This window comes from Necator americanus, chromosome II, assembly GCF_031761385.1.
Source record: "Necator americanus strain Aroian chromosome II, whole genome shotgun sequence".
Lineage (NCBI taxonomy): Eukaryota > Metazoa > Nematoda > Chromadorea > Rhabditida > Ancylostomatidae > Necator > Necator americanus.
Window position 1 is genome coordinate 13,771,671 of NC_087372.1, and position 20,149 is coordinate 13,791,819.

A 20,149-nucleotide genomic window follows, 5' to 3' on the forward strand; every position below is an offset into this window, starting at 1 on the left:
TGGAAGGATGACCTTGGTCGTCTTCCCATTCCCAGAGGAATGACAAAAGATTTTAGCTCAACTGTCCCTATTTTGTAATCTTTAAGAGGCTAGCCACTCTTTTTTGATCAGAGAAACTCTAATCGTTCGGCGGTTCCTCACTGACTGTTATTACTAACTGCTTCGGTCCTCAGATGGGTAAAATTGCCTCCCCAAAATCAGGTTTGCTAAAAGGAGTGAGAGCTGCTAAACTTCTCTTTATTTCTCGCTATTTATTCTGAGTAAATGTGAGTAAGACTAAACTCTTACCCTTTCATCTTTTTCGAACAGCGCTGTCATTAAGAGTTTATAACAGCATACATATGTCATACTAAAAGTCGTATTTGCTTTACTTTCAACTTTTGTTTCAACCGCGATTCATATTTTCACCCATTCGAACTATCGGTCGAAATTCTTGCTGGGTAGAATGAAATCAGGTCCGGACACATTATGCATCTAACAAAAAGCGGGAGCAGTTGGGGAATAGCATCTACGAGATACGTAAGCTGCATTAGAAATAGCTCAGGTGAGCAGACATGATTTAAGAAAATGAAGTTCTTGGTGGTGGCATCCAATGAGGACAGATCAAGCTCGAGCAACGAACAGGAATTACGAATGATAAACTTGTTCGGTAAAGTAAAAGTAAAGTAAAGTAAAGTCACTGGCGTATCAATCCACTTGGGATGCGCCAACGCGTTTTACTGGAATTCGTAATCGTTGAGGTTTTGGAACGCGTGTTGGCCTATACAATGACTTGCGGGGGCCAGCCGATGATCAAGTCAGTGTTTTTATCCTCCCAGACAAGTCTGGTACCAATTTATCGACCCCGGAGGGATGAAAGGCTTGGTGAGCACTAGGGCGGATTCGAACCCTCGACCATGTGGCTACAACGGACCTCTAACCGACTGCGCCACACCCGCCCTGTTCGGTAAAGTAATCGTTGTCAAATAGTTAGAATTTTCATTGAGAAGCAAGGAGAGACGACGGTCACCGTTGAGTTCTCACCTCCATCAGTTGCCTATATTCATCGTCTAAGTATTGTATCCATGAAAGAATGTAGTGAAGAATAACATAGTTTGTAAAAACCCGTTTAGGTGTTCTCTGCAGAAGTTTGTCTATCCTGAATTTGAACAAAACCATGTTTGTGATGTTTTAATTTATGAATGTCAAAAACAGCTAACCTTTTCGTGTACCGCATGCTTGGGACCTCAACCAAAGGATCTGCAAGAAAGTAACTGTGCATATCAGGGGGCGTCGTCATAATAAAGAATTTGGTCCAATTAACCTGTAATCAATCAATAGAAGTTGTTTGTTCAATTTTGATTTTCTACATCCATCACGGCAAAAATTGTTATTAGAAATTAGTCGCTGATAAAGAGTTGTCTAACTTCCGATTTTTTTATCGACTCTTACTTACTCCCACTCAGAATATATGAACTCAGAACATCTGAAACGCCTTCAACGACTTCTTTCCACTATGCAATAGCGTTAACTTTTAATATTGGTTCATCTACTCTTTTTAAGGTTTCGTACTAGTACGTAGAATGGGTTAAAAACACGAAAATTTTGAAGTCCCACGTGCTGCACTGTTGTCCATTATTATGGAACGCCCTCAAGAGCTGACTCTACTTCTTCTACAATCTTACTCTCATAACTATTTATTAGTATTTACACAAGTCTGACGATCATGAGGTCGGTGATCTGCGACGCAAACATTCCAATCTCCTGTTCTCCTTTTTTGATTTCTGTGTGCCAATTTTTCGGTATTGGACCAATCACATTGAGTCGGATGAGGCTGACTTTGTTGTAAATAAATGTATCAATAAGTTTATACATAATTTCAATAGATTGCACAGGCTGTGGTTGTGCTTGATTACAGTACAAGAGGTGTTGTTTTGTGAGTGGTCCAGTACAGAAGAAGGAAACAACTTAATAGTGCATATAAGAAACAAACTCATCAATGGACACATTTATAACAAAGAGATTGTTATAAACATATACTTCATTAAGTTTATAGTACGTGATGATTTCGATAGTACTTGCCCTACCTGTGACCGTCCTTGTTCAGCATACTAGAGTGAGAGAAGAGGCCGAAAGTTAACAAATGAAGATTGCATACATTGACCACCTAAGCTACAGTTGTAGCTTCACAATACGTTTGTTGAAGGACCTAAGCAAAAACAACGATGCTTCTCTGAGATATCACGAGCAACGCCTTTTTCCGTGAGATTTCTTCTTTTATAAGTAAAGACCATCGGAAATGATTACGAGAATCCGCTAACGGCACAATCTGCGCAAATCGACCACGCATTCACTTCACTTGGTATCTCCGATGTATCACCATTTTGCAGCTTTTTCTGTCGTCTCCTTGAGGCAGGAATACGAAACAGCTGCCAGATGTAAAAGACGGAAATTTGATATCGCCATGGAAGGAAAAAAGGTCAAAATCACGAAAGCACCCTCAAGGAATCATTCAAAAGCAACTGCAGAACTGTACGAAAAACCAGAACTTCGCTCAGAAACCCTAGCAGTCCAACCAACAAGAATTCAACATCGAGGAGAGGGTGGTAAACGTTAACTGTAAATAAAATATAAATAATAAGAGTGTAGAAGAAAGGTGGAGCAGAATCAAACTTAAGAAAAGTTGCTGGGACCACTGCGAAAACAGTGTTCAGGCAGCAGTTTTTTTTTTAACAAAAAAGAATCCGGACTGTTGCGATCACTGCTACATCGATCGAGCCTGGTACTTTCTCAGCTTTCTTCTACGAGTAATTGTTGGCGTTTAAAACATTGAACGAGACGGCCTTCAAAGCCTCTACTCAATAAGCTTGGTTACGTTCCATACAAACTGTTCACGGAGATTCTTCATGAAGAGCAAAAGATGTTGGTGAACTTCAAAAACGAACTCCTAGTAAGCTCTAGCTGCATGAACAACATGTCACGTTTCCATGGTTACATATTTTTCTTAGAGAACTGATTTTCTTCCTGATCTCTTTCAGCTATAGGAAATCCTTCGATGGTGAAAATTCCAATGCAGTACTGCTAGCTTTGGTCGACGAGAAAAGTTGGGTGCGTCCAATGCATCTGTCACCACTACGAGACAGGTCTTCCAACACCTCAAATAGTATTCGATGGGGAAGATCCGCAGCAGTGTAATACGAATTGTCTAAAGTCACTCAGAATTGCACTGCAGCAGATAATAAAATCAGTTGTTTGGGAAGGAGCCGTCATGCAAATAAAACATTTTTCTCGATATCATATGCGGGCGATATCATGCTTACTCCGAGAAGCGTTGGTCAACAGAGAGAAGTAGAAAGCGATTCTCGAGGAGTAAACACAATTTGGAGAAGAAAACAAGCGAAAAGACAGTTCTGAAAGAAATTAGAACGAAGAACCACATGCAGAAACAGATCTCGTTTTTGAAGGCCAAACAGAGGAGATGGTCGGCTACTTTTGAGTTTGTTAATAGATTTGGAATAGCTTCATAAGCTGACCCGTGTGCTTCTAACAGTATAATTGATAGCGCACGCAAAATATGTCATTTCACCTAATCTTCTCAGTCTTTCAAAATTAAACCAGTGTAAAATGTGACGGAATCACCGTTATTATATAATATGATCGTATAATACAACATCAAGAGTAAAACTAGGTGACCCATTTTTACACCAGATGTTGTAGTATGTAATCATGCTTTATAATAATTGGGTTATTCTGTCAGGTGTGCATGTATCTGTGTGTAACGAAATTCTAGAATCCAGAACGCGCTGCGACGTGTCGAACGGCGTTAGATAAGTGTGCTGACACCGCAACGCGGTCAGCCATAGCCCACGGCGTCGAATTGGTGCACCGACGCCAGAAAGCTATAAAATGGAGTGCAACGTTCGTCTATATCGGAGTATCGGAACTCCGGCGTCAGAGCACTACAAAATGACCCTCTAAATGTCAAACGATTTAAACCTGTTCCACGGCGCTTCGGTGCAGTAGTACTATGCAGTGACTCCAAGCCTATTTTTCAAGAAGTAAACAAAACACTGTGAACCATTTTACGACCATGAAAGCTGCTGTGTTGCGTTTATATGTATATTGTATTTGTACACTCGCATGTATTTTAGCACATATCTTTTCCGATCGCACGTTTGCCTCATCAGATTGCCAACATTCTCTCTTCAAAGGTTGGCAACGCGGCAGCTTTAAAAGTAGCTAACAGTTAACATAGTCTGACGTGGAATTTTATCAATATCACTACACTGATGACGTTCATGTCATTTCATGCTAGAACATTATTCTGCACTGATTGTTAAAGAGAAAGGCAAGAAAAACTCATGCTTCGAAGTATGTTGGCGAACTTTTACGGAATTGAAGGAGTATGTGTAGGTGTATAATCACGTTTGAATTCTTTCCAAACGAATTTAGGACGAGGACCATAAAATCATCACTTCAATTCACCATCATTTCGTTCTAAAAGAAAAGAACGAAAGAGGCGCAGTTAGAAAGATGCAAATTTAATTTTTTCAAAAATACCACAACATTGAATTTCTATTGAACAGTTAAAGAAAACGAAGCGTGCCCCAGAAGAGGTCCACTGTCCGGCGTCCACCCGGACGTCCAGATTGGTAGAATAAAAACCAAGCTGAAGGAGAAACTGGAAAGAGGAACCCTAAGCAGCTGAATTTCAGCATAAAATATTACGAGCACGCTACTGATAGTACAGAAAGCTCTGATGCCCAATACCGATGTCTCCCCTTCATATTGATTTCAAAGTGATCTGGCTATGATCTGACTATGATCTCTCTCGCGAAATGATAATGATTAAGAGAAATTAATATGCATATAACTTCGAGGCACTGACGCACCTAAGAATACAGTTGTGTGAGATTTTGTTTCAATACTGTTGCAAATATGAGCTATAAAATGAGCAAATATTACTGCATCGATGTGTTGGTAGTAGTGCTAGAAATATCCCTCCTTTGTATTATATGAAATTGCTACTCCCATGCCCTTACAATCAACAGATTCTTTACCAGATGATCCGTGCTATTATCAGAACTGACCTACCGACGACAGATTGACATCCAGCTCGCTTAAGTGATACCGTTTTCCCTCATCGGAGAAGTTCAGTTGCGCAAGACCGCTGATCCTTTCCATAAAAGTCAGCACCTCGCCTATTCCCTGACGGATTGAAGTGTCATTGCATGTGTCACGTACTTCGATGCAGATTCGAGATGACTGTAAAATTGATAAATATTGCCATCAACAAATTATTTGTACCAAAGATCTGAAAGATCTGAAAGCTGTAATCCAAACCTTACCGAACAGTCTCATTAGAAATACTGACCACTGATAGAAAGTGATTAAAAAATTGTGATATCCTTATCGCAATACGTCTTCACAAAGCGCATTTGGATGCATTCAAACATTCCAGTCTTTCCTACTTTACACTGAGTTGGCATGGGAATGCCTACAGGATAAAAGGAAACTTACCTTACCGTTCTACCCTATTTAAATGTATACTGTGCAGAGTGCATAAAAAGTAGACCTGAGTTTTAGATTACTACTCTATCTCCTTGCAACATATTGCAACTTCGCGATGTTTGAAGCTAATATTATTGCATCTTCAGTTAAGCGAAAGATGTATCATCATGTTATAACCAAATCAAAAGAACCCTGTTCAACAATAACTTGTATGACGTAACTGATAGCAAAGTGGAGCAAGAATGTTTTTGGAAAAACTCCATTCCCTTACTCCAATTTTAGCTTTGAATTTCAGCTTCGATTAAACTTTGATTCAAGTCGCGGTTGTTTTAATCGGACTCAAACAATGCATTATTTAGAAGAATGAAATATCCTTAACTTTTATTGGGTAAATGGATGTCAGAAAGATCTCTTCTGTGAGAAGCGTCGAAATCGTCCTATGAAAGCTAAGTGCGCAGGATTCGAGCATCACTGCCATAATTCGATCACTCTCCTAAGAATGAAAAAGCGGCCAGACATAGATGGACTGGAACGAAATTCATCCGGGTGATTTCACATACCAGTCCATGATGATTCGTACCAAAACTTTGTGCGCGCAACAATGATATTTCCCAGTGTCCCCTGGATTTCTTGGCCGACAACTCCCTGTGGTGGGAAATTACGATAGTGTATCGTTGTACGATAGTGAGTTATCCTTTTTTCAATCCACAAAGGAAATCTTCTTCTTCAGAATCTTCAAGAATAGACAGCAGAGAAAAACATTTTCGCATTTTCGCATCAATTTCGGTCTCTCTGCTCGGAACTCCACCTCCGAACCGTTCTGTTGTTCCGCTAGTTGTAATATATCTCACGCCACGGCTGACTCCAACAAAAAAAAAACTGACAACACAAGTTTCTTTTTGAACTCTTCACTGATCGTATTGCTAAGCACTGGCAATGCATATTTATTTTGCTACTACCCACACCTCATAGAGTGCATATCTTTGGGGTTCTTGCCTTTCCATCCTTCTCCAAACATTCCTCCCCTCTTGACCTCTATCCGTTCTCTCTATCACTTCTTAGTAAACCGTATAAGATGACAGCTTTTCAGACATTTCTCCTGGTCGAAGTTGTCAGCAGCGCGAGTTACAAAGACAAAAATGTGCATAGATGAAGACGCAGATGTACAGCGATGTATGTTAATAAATGTCTGATAAATAATTTTTTAAATTCTTTTCATTCATTTCATTTTTACTATTATCTAATTTTTTATCTTGTCTTTGTTTTTAAACTGATTTCTTAACATTGCAGGGCCACCTAACAGAAAGAGGCAGCTAGAAATCCATCCGACATCATTCGTTTAACTCTACGAGCCGCTTCATTCGCTTTATCGCTTTGGTTGAAACAAATTGCACAGGTTGGAAATGTTTCATTTTCTCAGCTTCATATACATCATTTCTAAGAAAGAAAATTAAAACTTAAACTCAAACTTCCTGGCTTTAATCAATCCGCTTGGGATGCGCCCCGTTCGCTTCAATTCAGAATCGTTGGAGGTTTACGAACGTGTAGCTGGCCTATACAATGACTTGCGGCGGCCAGCCGATGTGTCAAGTCAGTGTTGTTTTCCTCCCAGACAAGTCTGATACCAATTTATCGACCCCGCAGGGATGAAAGGTTTGGTGAGCATTAGAACGGACTCGAGCCTCCGATCGATCGTGCAGGAAGCGGCACCTCTAGCCGCTAAACTACACCCGCCCTCGAAATACGCTACTTCGTAGGAAGAAAGGAATACATGTTTAGAGAGATATAGTTGCAGGGAAGTTTGTCTACTGCAACTTACGTTGGAGATGCACGAATCCTCTCAAAACCGGAGATAGCGATAAGGTTCGTACGGTCATGACGTCTCCCGGACGACAGTCAAACCTTTGAGTATTTTAGATGTCAAAGGCATCCTTACTGCAGTCTTCAGAGATTTCCAAAGCTGTGTGAACATTTATGATTGGTTGAAGTTGAAATCTTGTCCTGTCACTCAAAGTAGCAAAGCAACAAAGTATTTGGCCTACGTTGCACCAGATTCCTTCACGTTATTACAGAATGTTATTGCCGTACTTGACAGCTCTCGCGCGCTGAGTTGTTCTGGCAGCACTGCTTTAGATTATGTACTCTTCTGTGCTGATAGCGAGAAATTTCTTTTTGAATGTTTCTTGATTACTGCAACATCTGATGTAGCATGCGATCCGCACAGATATCGCAGTAGTCTAGTGAGAACAGCAAGTTTACTCAACAGCAGCTTGAAGTTTATCATGACAAAACAAGTGTTTGCCGGAGGGGATCCCATTTTCCTCCCAGACATTTAACCTATCCAGCACTTTGTCCAAACATTTGTTCTGGTGGTATGGTGGACGACTGTATCTGTGCACACATTGAATGTAGAACTTGCAATGGATGCAGGCAAGCATTCAAGGACAGAGCACAGATTAAACGCTCCTTCGTGCAAAGTGATTGAGTGTTCTTCATTAACAGTGCTATTGCAACAATATCTATGTCAAATCTAACTCTTAAGTGAAGTCTAACATCGCTTTTTTTACAGCCGAAAAGTCAATGACGATATCAGACTGCGACCTCCTTGGGTGCGTATAAAGAGGGTCCCGGCGGAATTTCGAGCATGCCCCTGTCATGCCTCGTCAGAGCAATTAGCGACGGTGCGGGTCCTAAAGAGATTCACTTTCGTTGGCACTTAAATAGCTGACTCAGCTTACCTACCGCTAATCATACGCTGCATCACCGGCTAGGATATAATTCACTGTCCACTAAATTGTTTTGGAGAATCAGACACATTCACTGCAATTTTTTTGCGTGAGGTGGTCTCAATTTTGTAATCGTACCAGAAGCAAGAGAAATCCTCACGTGAAATATGATATAAGGATGTATCTAATTGCTTCAAATTACGTGCATAAAAATTTTCGTTAAACATTCCAGCTTTCAAAAGTAACGGTAATGAGAATTATCGTTATCCTGTAACTCCCAAGCTTTTTTGTAGCCTAATTTATTCTGTATCTCTGACTTCCTGGAACTTACAGGAGGAAAAAGAGTTAAATTTCGTAAGATTTCTAGACTTTCTGAAGCTGATATAAAGACATACTCACTCCCTTTTTTATTAGAACACCATACAAAACCCCTGTACTTCTATCGAACACTCTTATTTTTTGAAATATTCGGTAATTTCGACAGCTCACACCACTCTTCTTTGCATATTTTCTTGTAACTATGCAGCTTTCTGCGTCTCTGTGGCTAGAAGAACATTTAAGACGGTTGTCTGCGTCTTCATGAACGACTGGAGCGTGACCTTTTCGAGGTATGCCCGCGTATCCGCCGGCATATCCACTAGGCATGTTATGTCTGGGAGGCATTCGCGGAGAATCCGCCGGGACCCTCTTTACCGTTCCCCGACCTCCTTGACATGATGGCGATTCCATTAGTACACGTTCCCGTCATCTATCCCATAAGTTTCTACATTAAAATTCAATACTGTTCTTTTCATACAATGCTCCTCCAGTTTTTTTTTTTTTGAAAATAACATGATGCCATCGCTTCGTCATGCTGAACTGCCGAACAGTGTTAAGTGAATTCCAACAAACCGCTCTGCCCAAACTTCTGCAATATCTCCATGCACTGATTGCTGCATTGCAGGTCAAGCATCAGTGATCCCCTTCTCATCGGTATCGACAATTACGTCATCTACTGCGGCGATGCTAATGAGAAATTGCTGGCTGCGCCATGGCTATGAGAAACGATTATAACAACCTGGTGGAGGAATTCCAAGCGTCAACGTCATCTAGATGCGCCTTCGTACGGCTGCGGGATCGCAGAGGACGTGATTCTGGATCGTAAGTACCAGTGCACCTACAGAAACCGCTGCGGACAACAGCAAGGACGTCTTCCATGATAAACTTGATGCGTTGATGTCAAAAATTCCCAGCCTGCAGCAGGTCATAAGAAAGAAATCGACGCAAATGCAAGGATGGGATTTGAACAGCATGTGCTAGGAAAATATTATTATCAAAAGGAAACACGTCGGATAACGATAACCGTCTAGTCGACTCATGTGCTTAAACGCTTAAGAGGAGCCATCGACGTTATGCCTATACGGAGTCGTAGATCATGGAGAGAAGAGTGATTCCGTCTCTTTCTTCGTAATTCCCGTAAAAAAACGGCCTGGAAGATACTACTTCGAGCGTTCCGGAGCGCTCTTTTCTACAACGAGTTTGATTGGAGCGCGCCAGCCTTGTGCATGCGCCGCATCTTCTGGGCTGTTTTTTACGGAAATTAGGAAGAAATGGACGGAATCATCCTCCTCTCCATAATCTACGACTAGGAACTCTCCACCTGAAATCCGCACCACCACAGATTCGTGGAGTGATGCCTTTAACCGAAAGCGACAGAAGAAGAAGGAAGAATGCTGAACGAAATTCTGCAGCGTGTGTCTATTTATGTAAAGTTCGGATCGGGAAGAAGCTTTGCGATGCGGATTCCTCCACAAGTTGCATAAAGAGCACCGCAAGGGAAACTCTGGTTCTAATGCCGCGAAAGAAGCTTCTCTTTACATCTACGGAAACCAAATCCACGTATAATTCTGTATGCGATGTCCGCAGCACTAGTGATTTTGATAAGCGTCTGAAAAAGAAGTTGTGTCGAAAGCTACAAGAATTGAAGAAGAGTGGACGTTAAGAGAAAGGATTGGGTAAAGGACAAGAACTCGCGGAAACCCTATGCTTTACTAAGACAGCAAAGCGGCAAGATAAAAAATGTTCTCTTGTCCTTGAGACAGCAAATGGATTGACTGTCAACGAAGCAACCCTCACGATTTGGAGGGATCACTTCAAGGCCTTGCTGAACCGGCAAGCGGCTCAGCTTCTCAACTCAAGTAGCTTCGTAGACCGCCACATAGGATTAAAGCGGAATGACCTACGGTGTCGGAGGTTCTGGTCTTTATTCAAAAAATAAAAAAGAGCAAATTTGGAGAAGACAACGTGGTTAAAAACGCTGAAATATCTTCCTCTTCTAGACTTCTTGCGACGACAAAGATCACCCGTTCAGTTTGGATCGACAAAAGGATACCTGACTCACTACGGAGACACGATATCATATTTCCTCTCCACAAGAAGTTCTCCGTCACGAACTTTAGGAACTATCGAGGAATCTCATTGCGCGTCATGTATAAAGTTTTGAAACTGATCAACCGACTTATTGAACATCACGAAGAAGCAACGGGAAACGAACAAGATGGCTTTCGTCCTAGCAGATCTACGACTGACCAGGTGTTCATCGTCAGGAGAGTGATCAAAATCTGACAGCGGCATTCGAACCCAATACAATTAGCTTTTCTGGACCTTGAAGCCGCATTCGATTCTTCTCATCGAAGCCGTCTTCTCAACGCGCTCCGCGCCCAAAGAGTAAAGAAGAAAGTTTGATTGCTTGATTTTATGACAAGAAACAACAAACAACAGCTGCTGTTCGAACACCAGCCAGATATACAACACCTTCTGAGGTGGTAACCAAAGTAAGACAAGAGGCAGTGGCAGGACCCTTCTTGCTTTACTTCGCTATCGATGACATCATGCGAAGGACAGTCGATCAGTGTCCTGCCGACATCGCAAAGCTATCTCCAGCTTATAAACTGTGTCTGCGCCCTGATAAATGCAAAAAGATGTGGGTCTCTTCGAGACCTTGAGCGGGAATCAGGGTAGACTGACAACCGATCGATTTTGTCGACGATTCTCCTATCTAGGCAAAAACGACGGGACTACGAGAAAGACATTCACCAGAGGTGCGCTGAGGGCATTTTTGCATTTAACTTTTCAACGAAGTGCCTGTAGTTGAGCCCCATCACCAACGAAGTCAAGCTGCGTGTATTCCTATTACCAATTCGCCTCAACAAAATGTGCAGATCGGAGACATGGGCAGCAACATCCACTGTGATGGAGGGGCTTAACTGCGCGGAAAAAGCTTCTCAGACGACTGCTTGGCTACTTTTGGCCTGGGGTATGAAACAATGAAAATCTTTACGCGGAAATTGATGTGGTGTACCGGCGAATGACGCACGGAGGATATCTATATTTTGCGCTGCCATCAAAATTGGTTACAGAACATCCTCTCCACTTCATTGGTCATATGCTGAGGAGGCCAGCAAGTCGCCTTGTTCAACGTGTTACGAGGAGTCTTTCGGGTTCACGCTGGAAGAAGCCACGTGGCCAAAAACAAAAGTTCTGCGCTGAAGTGGTGAAAAAGGACTTGAGAACACTCGGCGCCGATGGGCAGTTCAGGAGAGACGTAAGGTTCCGCAGATTATGGAATAGCAACGAATGGATTGATTCTGTGCAACTTCTCGCAGAAGATCGAGAAGCTTGGACAGAGTTATCTTCAAAGACGGCAGATCACAGCGAAGATGCGGGCAATTAGGCAATAACATCACCGATTACGGCAGGTGCGAGGTGCGTTTAACTATTAACAATAGCCTTGATTGGGAAAGACTCCTGTACTGGTCGGATTTTGCTACGCTGAAGTAAACATTTATAATTCGGTGCAAAAGAAACCCAGAAGCCAACTAAGTTCCCCTTTTGTAGAGAAATGTTTGCGCTCTAAAATGTTTAAGCTAGCTTTTTTGGGACTCTCGGTTTTTTCCGATAGTAAATTGAGGAAAAATTTATAATTTTATCGAATTTTTCCCAACTTACTGTTGACAGAATAAAAAAAAATTAGAAATGAAAAGCTGACTTTTAATAGAAGAAGTCCTCGATAATTTTTGTAACCAAATTATTTTTTTCTTATGAGTTATTGGACTTTGCTTTCCAAGTCATGCAGGTTTTGGCGCGCAGCCGAAAATCGAAATTTTGCACTTTTTCTCAAACCGACGTTGCGGTAACTCCGACAGTGCGGTAGCGCGCTTGAAAAATTCAGTCCCATAATTCGACAGAAAATTAAGGAAAGTACTGGAATGCAGATTTTTGTCTCTGTAGGCATTTTGGTTCCTTTGTAAGTTGATTTTGAAAAAATAGATAGTTTTTCTCAAGTGGGTGTCAAAAAAAGTTAGGAGAGTTATAATCACCAAACTTCGCTCAAAAACAGAAAATTCGTCCGTTTCGATATCGAAGTTGTATTGCATGGAATATGCGGTAGACATCGTTATCTAGCGCATGGTGTTGGTCTATACAATGACTCACAGGGGCCGCCCGCAGGGTATGAAGTCAGTGTTGTTATCCTCCCAGACAGCTGTGGTACTAATTTATCGACCCAGAAGGATGAACCATCGACGGTGTAGCAACAAAGGACCTCTAACCGATTGCGTCACGCCCTTCCCAGTTTTCGCTTATTCATAGCACGGAAAATGCTTTTTTAAAAGATGATATGAAAATTAATTATTGTTGGTTCAGGAGTGTGCTCTTCAAACTTTTCAACGCTGAATGCAGAAACCTCACTTCTTTTGAGGACTGATTTCTGACCGTTTTGATGGAAAAGGCGCTACCCCCATGCTGCGCCAACCCGTATCTGTGACATGACTGAGCTCTCCACCAAGCTACGTATTAAATTATTAGAACTAAATTTTGTACCTCTCAATATAAATTTATCCATCTGCAGCTACATTCTCCTCCCTTCCTCTCTGCTCTCTTCATCTCTATTCTCTTCCAACTGCCTTTATGACCACATCTTGCTCATACGACCCATTCTTATGAGAAAATTCCACGCAATCATGACGCTGCCCTCATCATTAGGAACAAAAATTGAGGAAAAAAGAGCTGATATTGTTTAAACTGAAGCCAGGTATCGCTTTCTTAAAATTCGTCTCACAGTGTCATGTTATCGACTTTGTATCAAAAAGAAGTGTATCCTGCCAACAACTTCTCCATGGTGAACGTATCCATCGAGTCGCTGCTCACAAAATAAACCATCACAATTCACTTGATCTGACTGCATAAAATCATGAATGATATGTTAAAATGTGTCGAATTCTGACTTCCTGGAAATCAGCAGAAACCCACACTGTGACAGCGGATCTGCGGTCTTTCACTATCTATTTCATGTTTAAATGCAATAGGCAGGAAATTCAGTTTCACAGCTTTCAAATACTCGCAAGCAAGTAACAAAAATGAGTAGAAAGAATGGGTGCCTATTCCTGGCAAATTTCCTGCTATTCATATATCTGCTGTCCATGTAAATTGCAGATTATGCGGAACCTGGTCCCGAGATGATCCCTACTTCTGAACTATGAACAGTCACAGACGGTTGTTCTGCAGAAACAGTAACAAAACCTCTCTTAGAGTTTACCCTGGGCATTTCTTGAACGACAAGATTAAAATTACAATAACAATCGGCGTTGAAGACCAGCCGTACTGCACTGATCCCACGACTCTTTATTTTTTGATATACTGATAGAAGTTTGAGTGGATTTGAAAACTATTTGACATGTAGGTCAATCATCTAGATCTTCTCTTTACAGAACATTCAGACATTCACTTTACGTGAAACAATCAAGTACTTCTGCTTCGCTGTGGTTTGTGTTGTCTCAGAACTCACGTTCATGAAAAGAAATCGTCCCGTCATCTTTAGCACTGGCAATGGCCCCAGAAAGTGAGGACAACAAATGGAAGAACAAGTGGTTCAGTTATTCCAAGAAAGAAGCAACTTTGCCAATGCGCAATTAGACCCTTGCACGAAGCACCAGCAACTCATTCCAACTTTTTTTGCAAAAGAAATTGTTCCGCATGTCTAATTTAGATAATTAATAATTAAATCGAGTGTAAGTAAATGGTGGATTGAAGGACTGTTTTCCTACCATTTTAAATAACAGCTCCATAAAGCTTTTCTTTAGTTCACCCATCCTCTTGTGATCTATCTCGCCAAAATCCCCAATCAAATATACGTCGCTCTTCTTGAACTGAAAAAGGACGAAAAAATTTTGTAGAAATATCTATTATTGATGATGTATCTGTGCGCGTGCGTATGCCTGTATGTATGTTTGAAGGAATGAATGTATGTATGAAGTATGTACGTGTGTATGCCTGTATGTACGCTCAAACGCTCTGTGGGTAGCGAGCAGCTTTCTTGATGTGGCTGCAGTGCCTACCCATGTCTCTGCTGTAGAACAGAGCGCTGGATAAGGATAAAGGATGAAGTTTCTGGCGTTAATCCGCTTGAGATGCGTCCCACGTTCGCTTCTATTCAGAATCGTTTGATGTTTATGAACATGTAACTGACCTATACAATGACTTGCGGTGGCCAGCCGATGTGTCAAGTTAGTGTTGTTTTCATCCCAGACAAGTACCAATCTATCGACCCCTGAGGGATGAAAGGCTTGGTGAGCACTAGGGCGGATTTGAACCTCCGATTGATTATGCAGGGAGCGGAACTTCTAACCGCTACACTACACCCGCTCTAGAGCGCTTTAAGAACGGTCAAAGTGAGCAGATAGGCAAGGAGATCATGGTCCGTAGCTTTCCTGCTGGGTGAGAATGCTCTCATCCTTGCATTAAGTTCTCCCTTGGAGTTGTTTTCCATATTCATACAATGTCCAACGTAGACGAGAAGGCGGAGCTCCGAGAAGGGCATGCAGATCAGCGTTTGTGGCTACTGTCTTCGCGTTGCGTTAACGCAGTCTGAGACAGTCTCGATGGCGAGTCGTGCACGCATGGCTTTGGTCCAGAGTTGAAAACGTCTTAAGCAAACTAAGAATTGATCGAGATCTTACCGGTCGCCATACCATCTGAGGCGGGAAGGACAGTGTGCAAGAAACTGACACAATGTATATGCTAGAGTGGCAGGTAGACTTTTTTCCCCATGCTGGGCAGTCCTGCCATAGCGAGCTTAGCTTTCATATCAGGTCGTCGTCCAATCTATATGGATCAGGGAGCCACTTAGCGACATTTTGCCAAGATGGCGATGACTCTTGGCCGTGGTTGGTCTCAGCTAGGCCTCCAATTCCGAGAGAACTCGGAATGTTGGAGGTGTCGAACTCCTCCTTAGCTTGCGAGACCCTGCTAGAGGACGTACCTCCGCTTTTTATCGCAGTTCGAGCCCAGAGTTACATCCACGCCACCATGAGGCGGTAAACCGTTGCGGAGGTGGATCACAATAATATACATATATCCTCACTATTTCCCCTCTTAGCTCCTTTTGTTCTGAAAAATGGATAAAAAAGACTAAATATCACTCACAGTAATTATGAGTTTCGAGATAGAATGCTCATCCCTTGTGAGAACAGGCAGTATTGAACTCAATACAGTTTTGTTTCTGTTGAAGTATGCAAGCAAGTGTGTCAAGTCAACATCTGTTTCCGGTTCATAATCATGCATTAACGGAAAATAGCCAAATCCCTGCAAAGACAGTAGGATTGGAAACCAGAAACTGTCTGTGAAGCGAACAAAAGTATGTAAACGAAGCCAGTCATGTTGCAGAGAATTGTTTGTATTTGTTTTGTCTCCCACTGCTAACTTTTGTCGTAAAAGTAATTAGCACTCAACATGATCATAAGTGGCTTTTCAATTTTCACCTACAAAGGATCTCAAACCACTCAAGGACTTCACAGCAAATTTTCTGGAAGTCAACGACATTTCGTAAGAAAAAACGTCTTATTTCAACTAACCGATAAGAAAACCTTCTCCTTCTTACAGTACTAAAATCGACGTTTTAAACGTGTTTGACAACGTTCTTCATTATCCAACTCAAGGATGTTAGATAGTTGGAAAAAGTACAAATTTCTACATTGGTTGGTCTCTTATATGAGCTTTTCCGATCAGAGCTACCCGGAATCACATCCTTCCTATGGAAATTACATGCGCATTAAATTAAGAGAGTTTGAAGTACAGAGCAGTAGCAGCGGCCAACTTTTAAGTTTTCATATTACGAAGCTATTGGAAACAAATGTGACGCAAATGCAACAAAGAATAAGCAGCTTCGATCTGTTTTATCTCAAATCTGAATTATTATTCTAAGCCTGAATGATTTTTACAAATCTGGAGGATAACCCTTTTCGATTACCCCCAGCTCCATCTTCAGTACGACTTCTTCTTGGATTACTTGATTCACTTTGTTTGCTCTTGATGCCGTCTAAGGATAGTGTTGTAGGATGGGAATTTCACCATGTTATTCGCTTAGGGTAAACCCGTATTGTATACGACGCATGCCTGTATGACCACCCTTTTGTTTTCTTCGTATTTGCATGTTTTGTGTTCCGGTTCAATAAAACTTCTCTTCTTCGACTGTGTTGACACCCAAAACAGATAGCAAATTTGATGACTTCTACCGCTTGAGGTTTCCCTGCTCATTCTCCCAGCATTCTTGGCGATCTTGTCCGTTTTGAATTAGACGTCCAATCTCTGGTAATGGTTGCTAAGTTGAAGCTCTTTTGGCTTGGGAAAAAGATATCACGCAGGCATTTCTCACCTTCTGCAGCAGGAGGATCACTTGTCAACTCACAAGGCAGTATGTTAAAAAGAGTAGCTTCGCTGTATTAAACTCAGAATTCTATTGAGCCCTATTTTCTTGGATTTGTTTCATATCACGCACATTAGGTTTTCAATATCTCCTCGTTTTCACATACAAATAACGTATACTTTAAAATCTCAGCTATGTTTGGCCTACCTTTAACTTTACATAAAAGCTGTAAATTAATAAACTCTTAGTCGCAGATCAAAAAAGGGAGTGAATTGAAAGGCAGAGAATTCAAAGGTTTACGAAGAAACGACTAGTTAATGATTAATTCTTCTAGTTCAAAGATCGAAATGGGTTTGAATGCTAACCATATCCTAAGAAACCTCTCCGATGCTGTGCGAAATCTAGACGGGATAAACTACCGATTGAAGAAGGAAAGATATATCGTCTCAGTGATGAGCAGCATTTGAGGAAGTTTTGAAACATTTTGAAAGTTGGAGCAGGCTAGAGTAGAGACAAGTAGTCTCTCAAGCTAAAAAAAAAATGCGCACATGTGCGTAATGTGGTCGACAGTGTGCATATTAACCTTTTCTCACTTTTGCTCACTCTTGTTTCCCCCTATCTATCGGTTCTTCACTGCGCTGAAGTAAATTCCTAAATGGAAATTTATCCGCTTTTTTTTTTGCCTTTGGCTGGATGCTTTCTCACAAGAACACGAGTCCCGTAATCGAAAAAAGGAAGGTTGGTTGGGTCATTAGATGTATTTCGAGCTGCGGAAGAAGTTTGATTTTTGTATATTACAAAGCCACCAAGGACTTCGAGTTTTCTAAATTTTTTGACTTTGTCGGAAGGAGGAAACATAAGTCGGAGTGGAGCATTGTAAAGATTCAGTTGTTTTTGATACAGGAGTTCGTTTAACGGTCACCTAACCTGCTGTGAAAGATGAGCGGAGCATAACAAGTCTTTTTTAGGAGGAAAAAAATGTAGCTTACGTTTTAGCTCAAAATCACACCCCCGGCATACTAGGATCTGCCTTTTCTCATTTTATCTGGAAAGATGAACTGAAACCTCTCGTGCGCAAAATTCCTCTATTTGGCCCACATTGAAATCGCAAGATAACTTTCTGAGATTCCGTCTTTAAAAACAAGATCATCAAATCTTAACATATAAGGACTTTTTGAGGTTAAAAAGGTTTCCAAATTTTAGGTAAATGAGCCTCAGAATTACAATAGAAGTATTTCAACCCGGAAGTAGGAATGAGACATGGATTGCCTCGCAAACCCAGACTTGTGCAAAGTTCTACCACATACTCAACAAATGGACCGTATATGGCGTATATGTATAACAGTCTGAAAGTCCGGCTGAAGCGGGACTTCAGACTTTCTGTGATGTTTGCTTCGCTCCCCTCCATTTCTTCAATGAGAATTAATAGTAGTTTATTATTTTCTGGAGTCAGATTTGTGTTGTTCTGACAATGCTTTCTTCTTCTTTTCCTCTTTTATTGTAAATAAAGGCGAAAGGTTTCATAGTCTTCTTTCTAAACGCATCAGTTCTACACTTGGAGAATATTCGAACTTCAGCTTAAAACACTCCTTCTCAACATGATGTAGATACGATTCGAAAGTATTACTCGAAGTATGGGTTTTCCTCTTGTTTCTCCCTAATACGTATCGCAGAATAATGTTTTAACATGAAATGGCGTGGACGACATCATCGTACTGATAAATATAGCGTTCCACGTCAGATCATATAAAGTTATTCATAGCTTGGATTATTACACAGGTATTCGACGCCGTGGAACACGCCTCACCCCATTTTATGGACAACTGGCGCCAATCCTACAACACACACGCACGTGACCGAATAAGCCGTTTTTATATATCATGATACTCATCATCACAGTGGTTCTCATCACCGTCTCTATGCAAGAAAAAAGATTCAGCCGCATGATCAAAAAAGCAACACCTGTCATCGTTAACAAAAAAAGAGTGTCGTTATTTCAGATGTTAATAACTTCAATCGAAGAATAACAAAGAAAATATTTACTTCAAGTCTTGCTAAAACGAAGTTGATGGGCCCTCCTTTGAATTCCCAATCTTGGTCACTTGATAAACACTTTTTGTACGTGTTCTTCATCGCATTAACTGACTTTGGGCTGAGTACTTCTTCAGTGACGAATAAAGCTGAATCATCAACTTTCGACCAGTTTATAAAAGAAGAATAATGAAGGATTATCTCCCCAATAACTATTGAGCAATTGCGAAGAGGCTATGGTAATCTTAGTGCTACATATTCAACCCAAGAATCTCCCTCACTAGAGAGATCACAGCCGGTTAGTCGTGAGGCTACGCGGCGCGTCCCCGGGTTGCGAATAGGGAGCTAATCGCGGACCAAAAGCGACCTTGTGCTTGCCCAGAGACGCAGGTGGATTCAGGGGATGGACTCCCTGTTTCTGCTGAGCTAGGACTGACTCATGACATCCTTGTATCCTGCACGTCGGTCCAAAAGCCTGCAATCAAGTGACTGGGGGTGCAAGGGAGGCGGTTTGGAGTTCGCCTAAACAAATAAGTTCTCTCAGAAACTCACGGGACTAGAGGCTTGCAACCTGCCCATGGGTTTTAAAATTTTTACGCATGTCACACTTATAGAAAAGAGTAATGATTTCGGAGGAAAATCTAGTTCGATAGCGCCAGGAAAGACGGATTGTAGATGTCATATAGGCTACCGAAACGGAAAAGGACTAGGATGACGATCTGTGCTTATAATGCACGTACGCTCGGACCGGAAGCGGCCATCAAAGATCTGATGATGCAAGCCAAGAAGGTTAAGTACGACGCCATCAGTGCGACCGAGAAGAGACGATGCCATCATCTCAACGCCTCATTCGAAATTGGAGAAGAACTGTTCCTAGGAACATGCGACAGTAGAGGTGTTGGTGGAGTTGGCGTCCTCGTCAACTCGAGTATGGCGAAGAACATCGACTCTTTCGAACAACCTACGACCCGAATCGGACTTTTGCGAATGAGAAGATGTGGTCCAACACCAGCTTTGACTATCTTCGTCGCTTACGCTCCAACATCAAGCTACGAAGAAGAAGAGGTCGAAGTTTTCTACATGGACCTAGAGAAGTTCTACCGAGAAGGTCATGCCTTCTACAAGGTCATAATTGGCGATTTCAACACCAAAGTTGGCCCAAGAAGGACGCCGGAGGAACTTCACATCGGGACCCATGGCCTACAGTGGAATGACCAAGGGG

The 20,149-nt window shown here is 41.7% G+C and overlaps 3 protein-coding genes across 5 annotated transcripts in view; 2 read left to right on the top strand and 1 right to left on the bottom strand.

Annotated features, from left to right (window-relative positions):
* Window positions 1–19,528, bottom strand: part of RB195_017746 (uncharacterized protein) — a gene marked incomplete at both ends in the record, with an annotated part of 37,055 nt that extends 17,527 nt beyond the window's left edge. Inside the window, 8 exons of one of the 3 annotated variants that reach the window (XM_064184875.1) lie at window positions 1,024–1,138; window positions 1,200–1,303; window positions 5,074–5,244; window positions 14,300–14,401; window positions 15,678–15,836; window positions 18,940–19,076; window positions 19,285–19,402; window positions 19,480–19,506. In XM_064184875.1, the coding sequence (XP_064040754.1) occupies window positions 1,024–1,138; window positions 1,200–1,303; window positions 5,074–5,244; window positions 14,300–14,401; window positions 15,678–15,836; window positions 18,940–19,076; window positions 19,285–19,402; window positions 19,480–19,506 (933 nt within the window). Of the gene's footprint in view, window positions 1–1,023; window positions 1,139–1,199; window positions 1,304–5,073; window positions 5,245–5,322; window positions 5,341–13,323; window positions 13,435–14,299; window positions 14,402–15,677; window positions 15,837–18,939; window positions 19,077–19,284; window positions 19,450–19,479 lie in introns of those variants that run through there. The other 2 variants (XM_064184874.1, XM_064184873.1) reach the window with 2 other exon arrangements.
* Window positions 11,563–11,928, top strand: RB195_017747 (uncharacterized protein; the record flags this gene model as incomplete). The annotated part of the gene is made up of 1 exon (XM_064184876.1): window positions 11,563–11,928. The coding sequence occupies one exon, from the start codon at window positions 11,563–11,565 to the stop codon at window positions 11,926–11,928; it is 366 nt and encodes a 121-aa protein (XP_064040756.1).
* Window positions 19,529–19,638: 110 nt separating the features above from the next.
* The window catches only part of RB195_017748 (uncharacterized protein), a gene marked incomplete at both ends in the record, with an annotated part of 8,356 nt that continues 7,845 nt past the window's right edge, over window positions 19,639–20,149 (top strand). Inside the window, one exon of the mRNA XM_064184877.1 lies at window positions 19,639–20,079. Within this exon, the coding sequence (XP_064040758.1) occupies window positions 19,639–20,079 (441 nt within the window). The remainder of the gene's footprint in view (window positions 20,080–20,149) is intronic.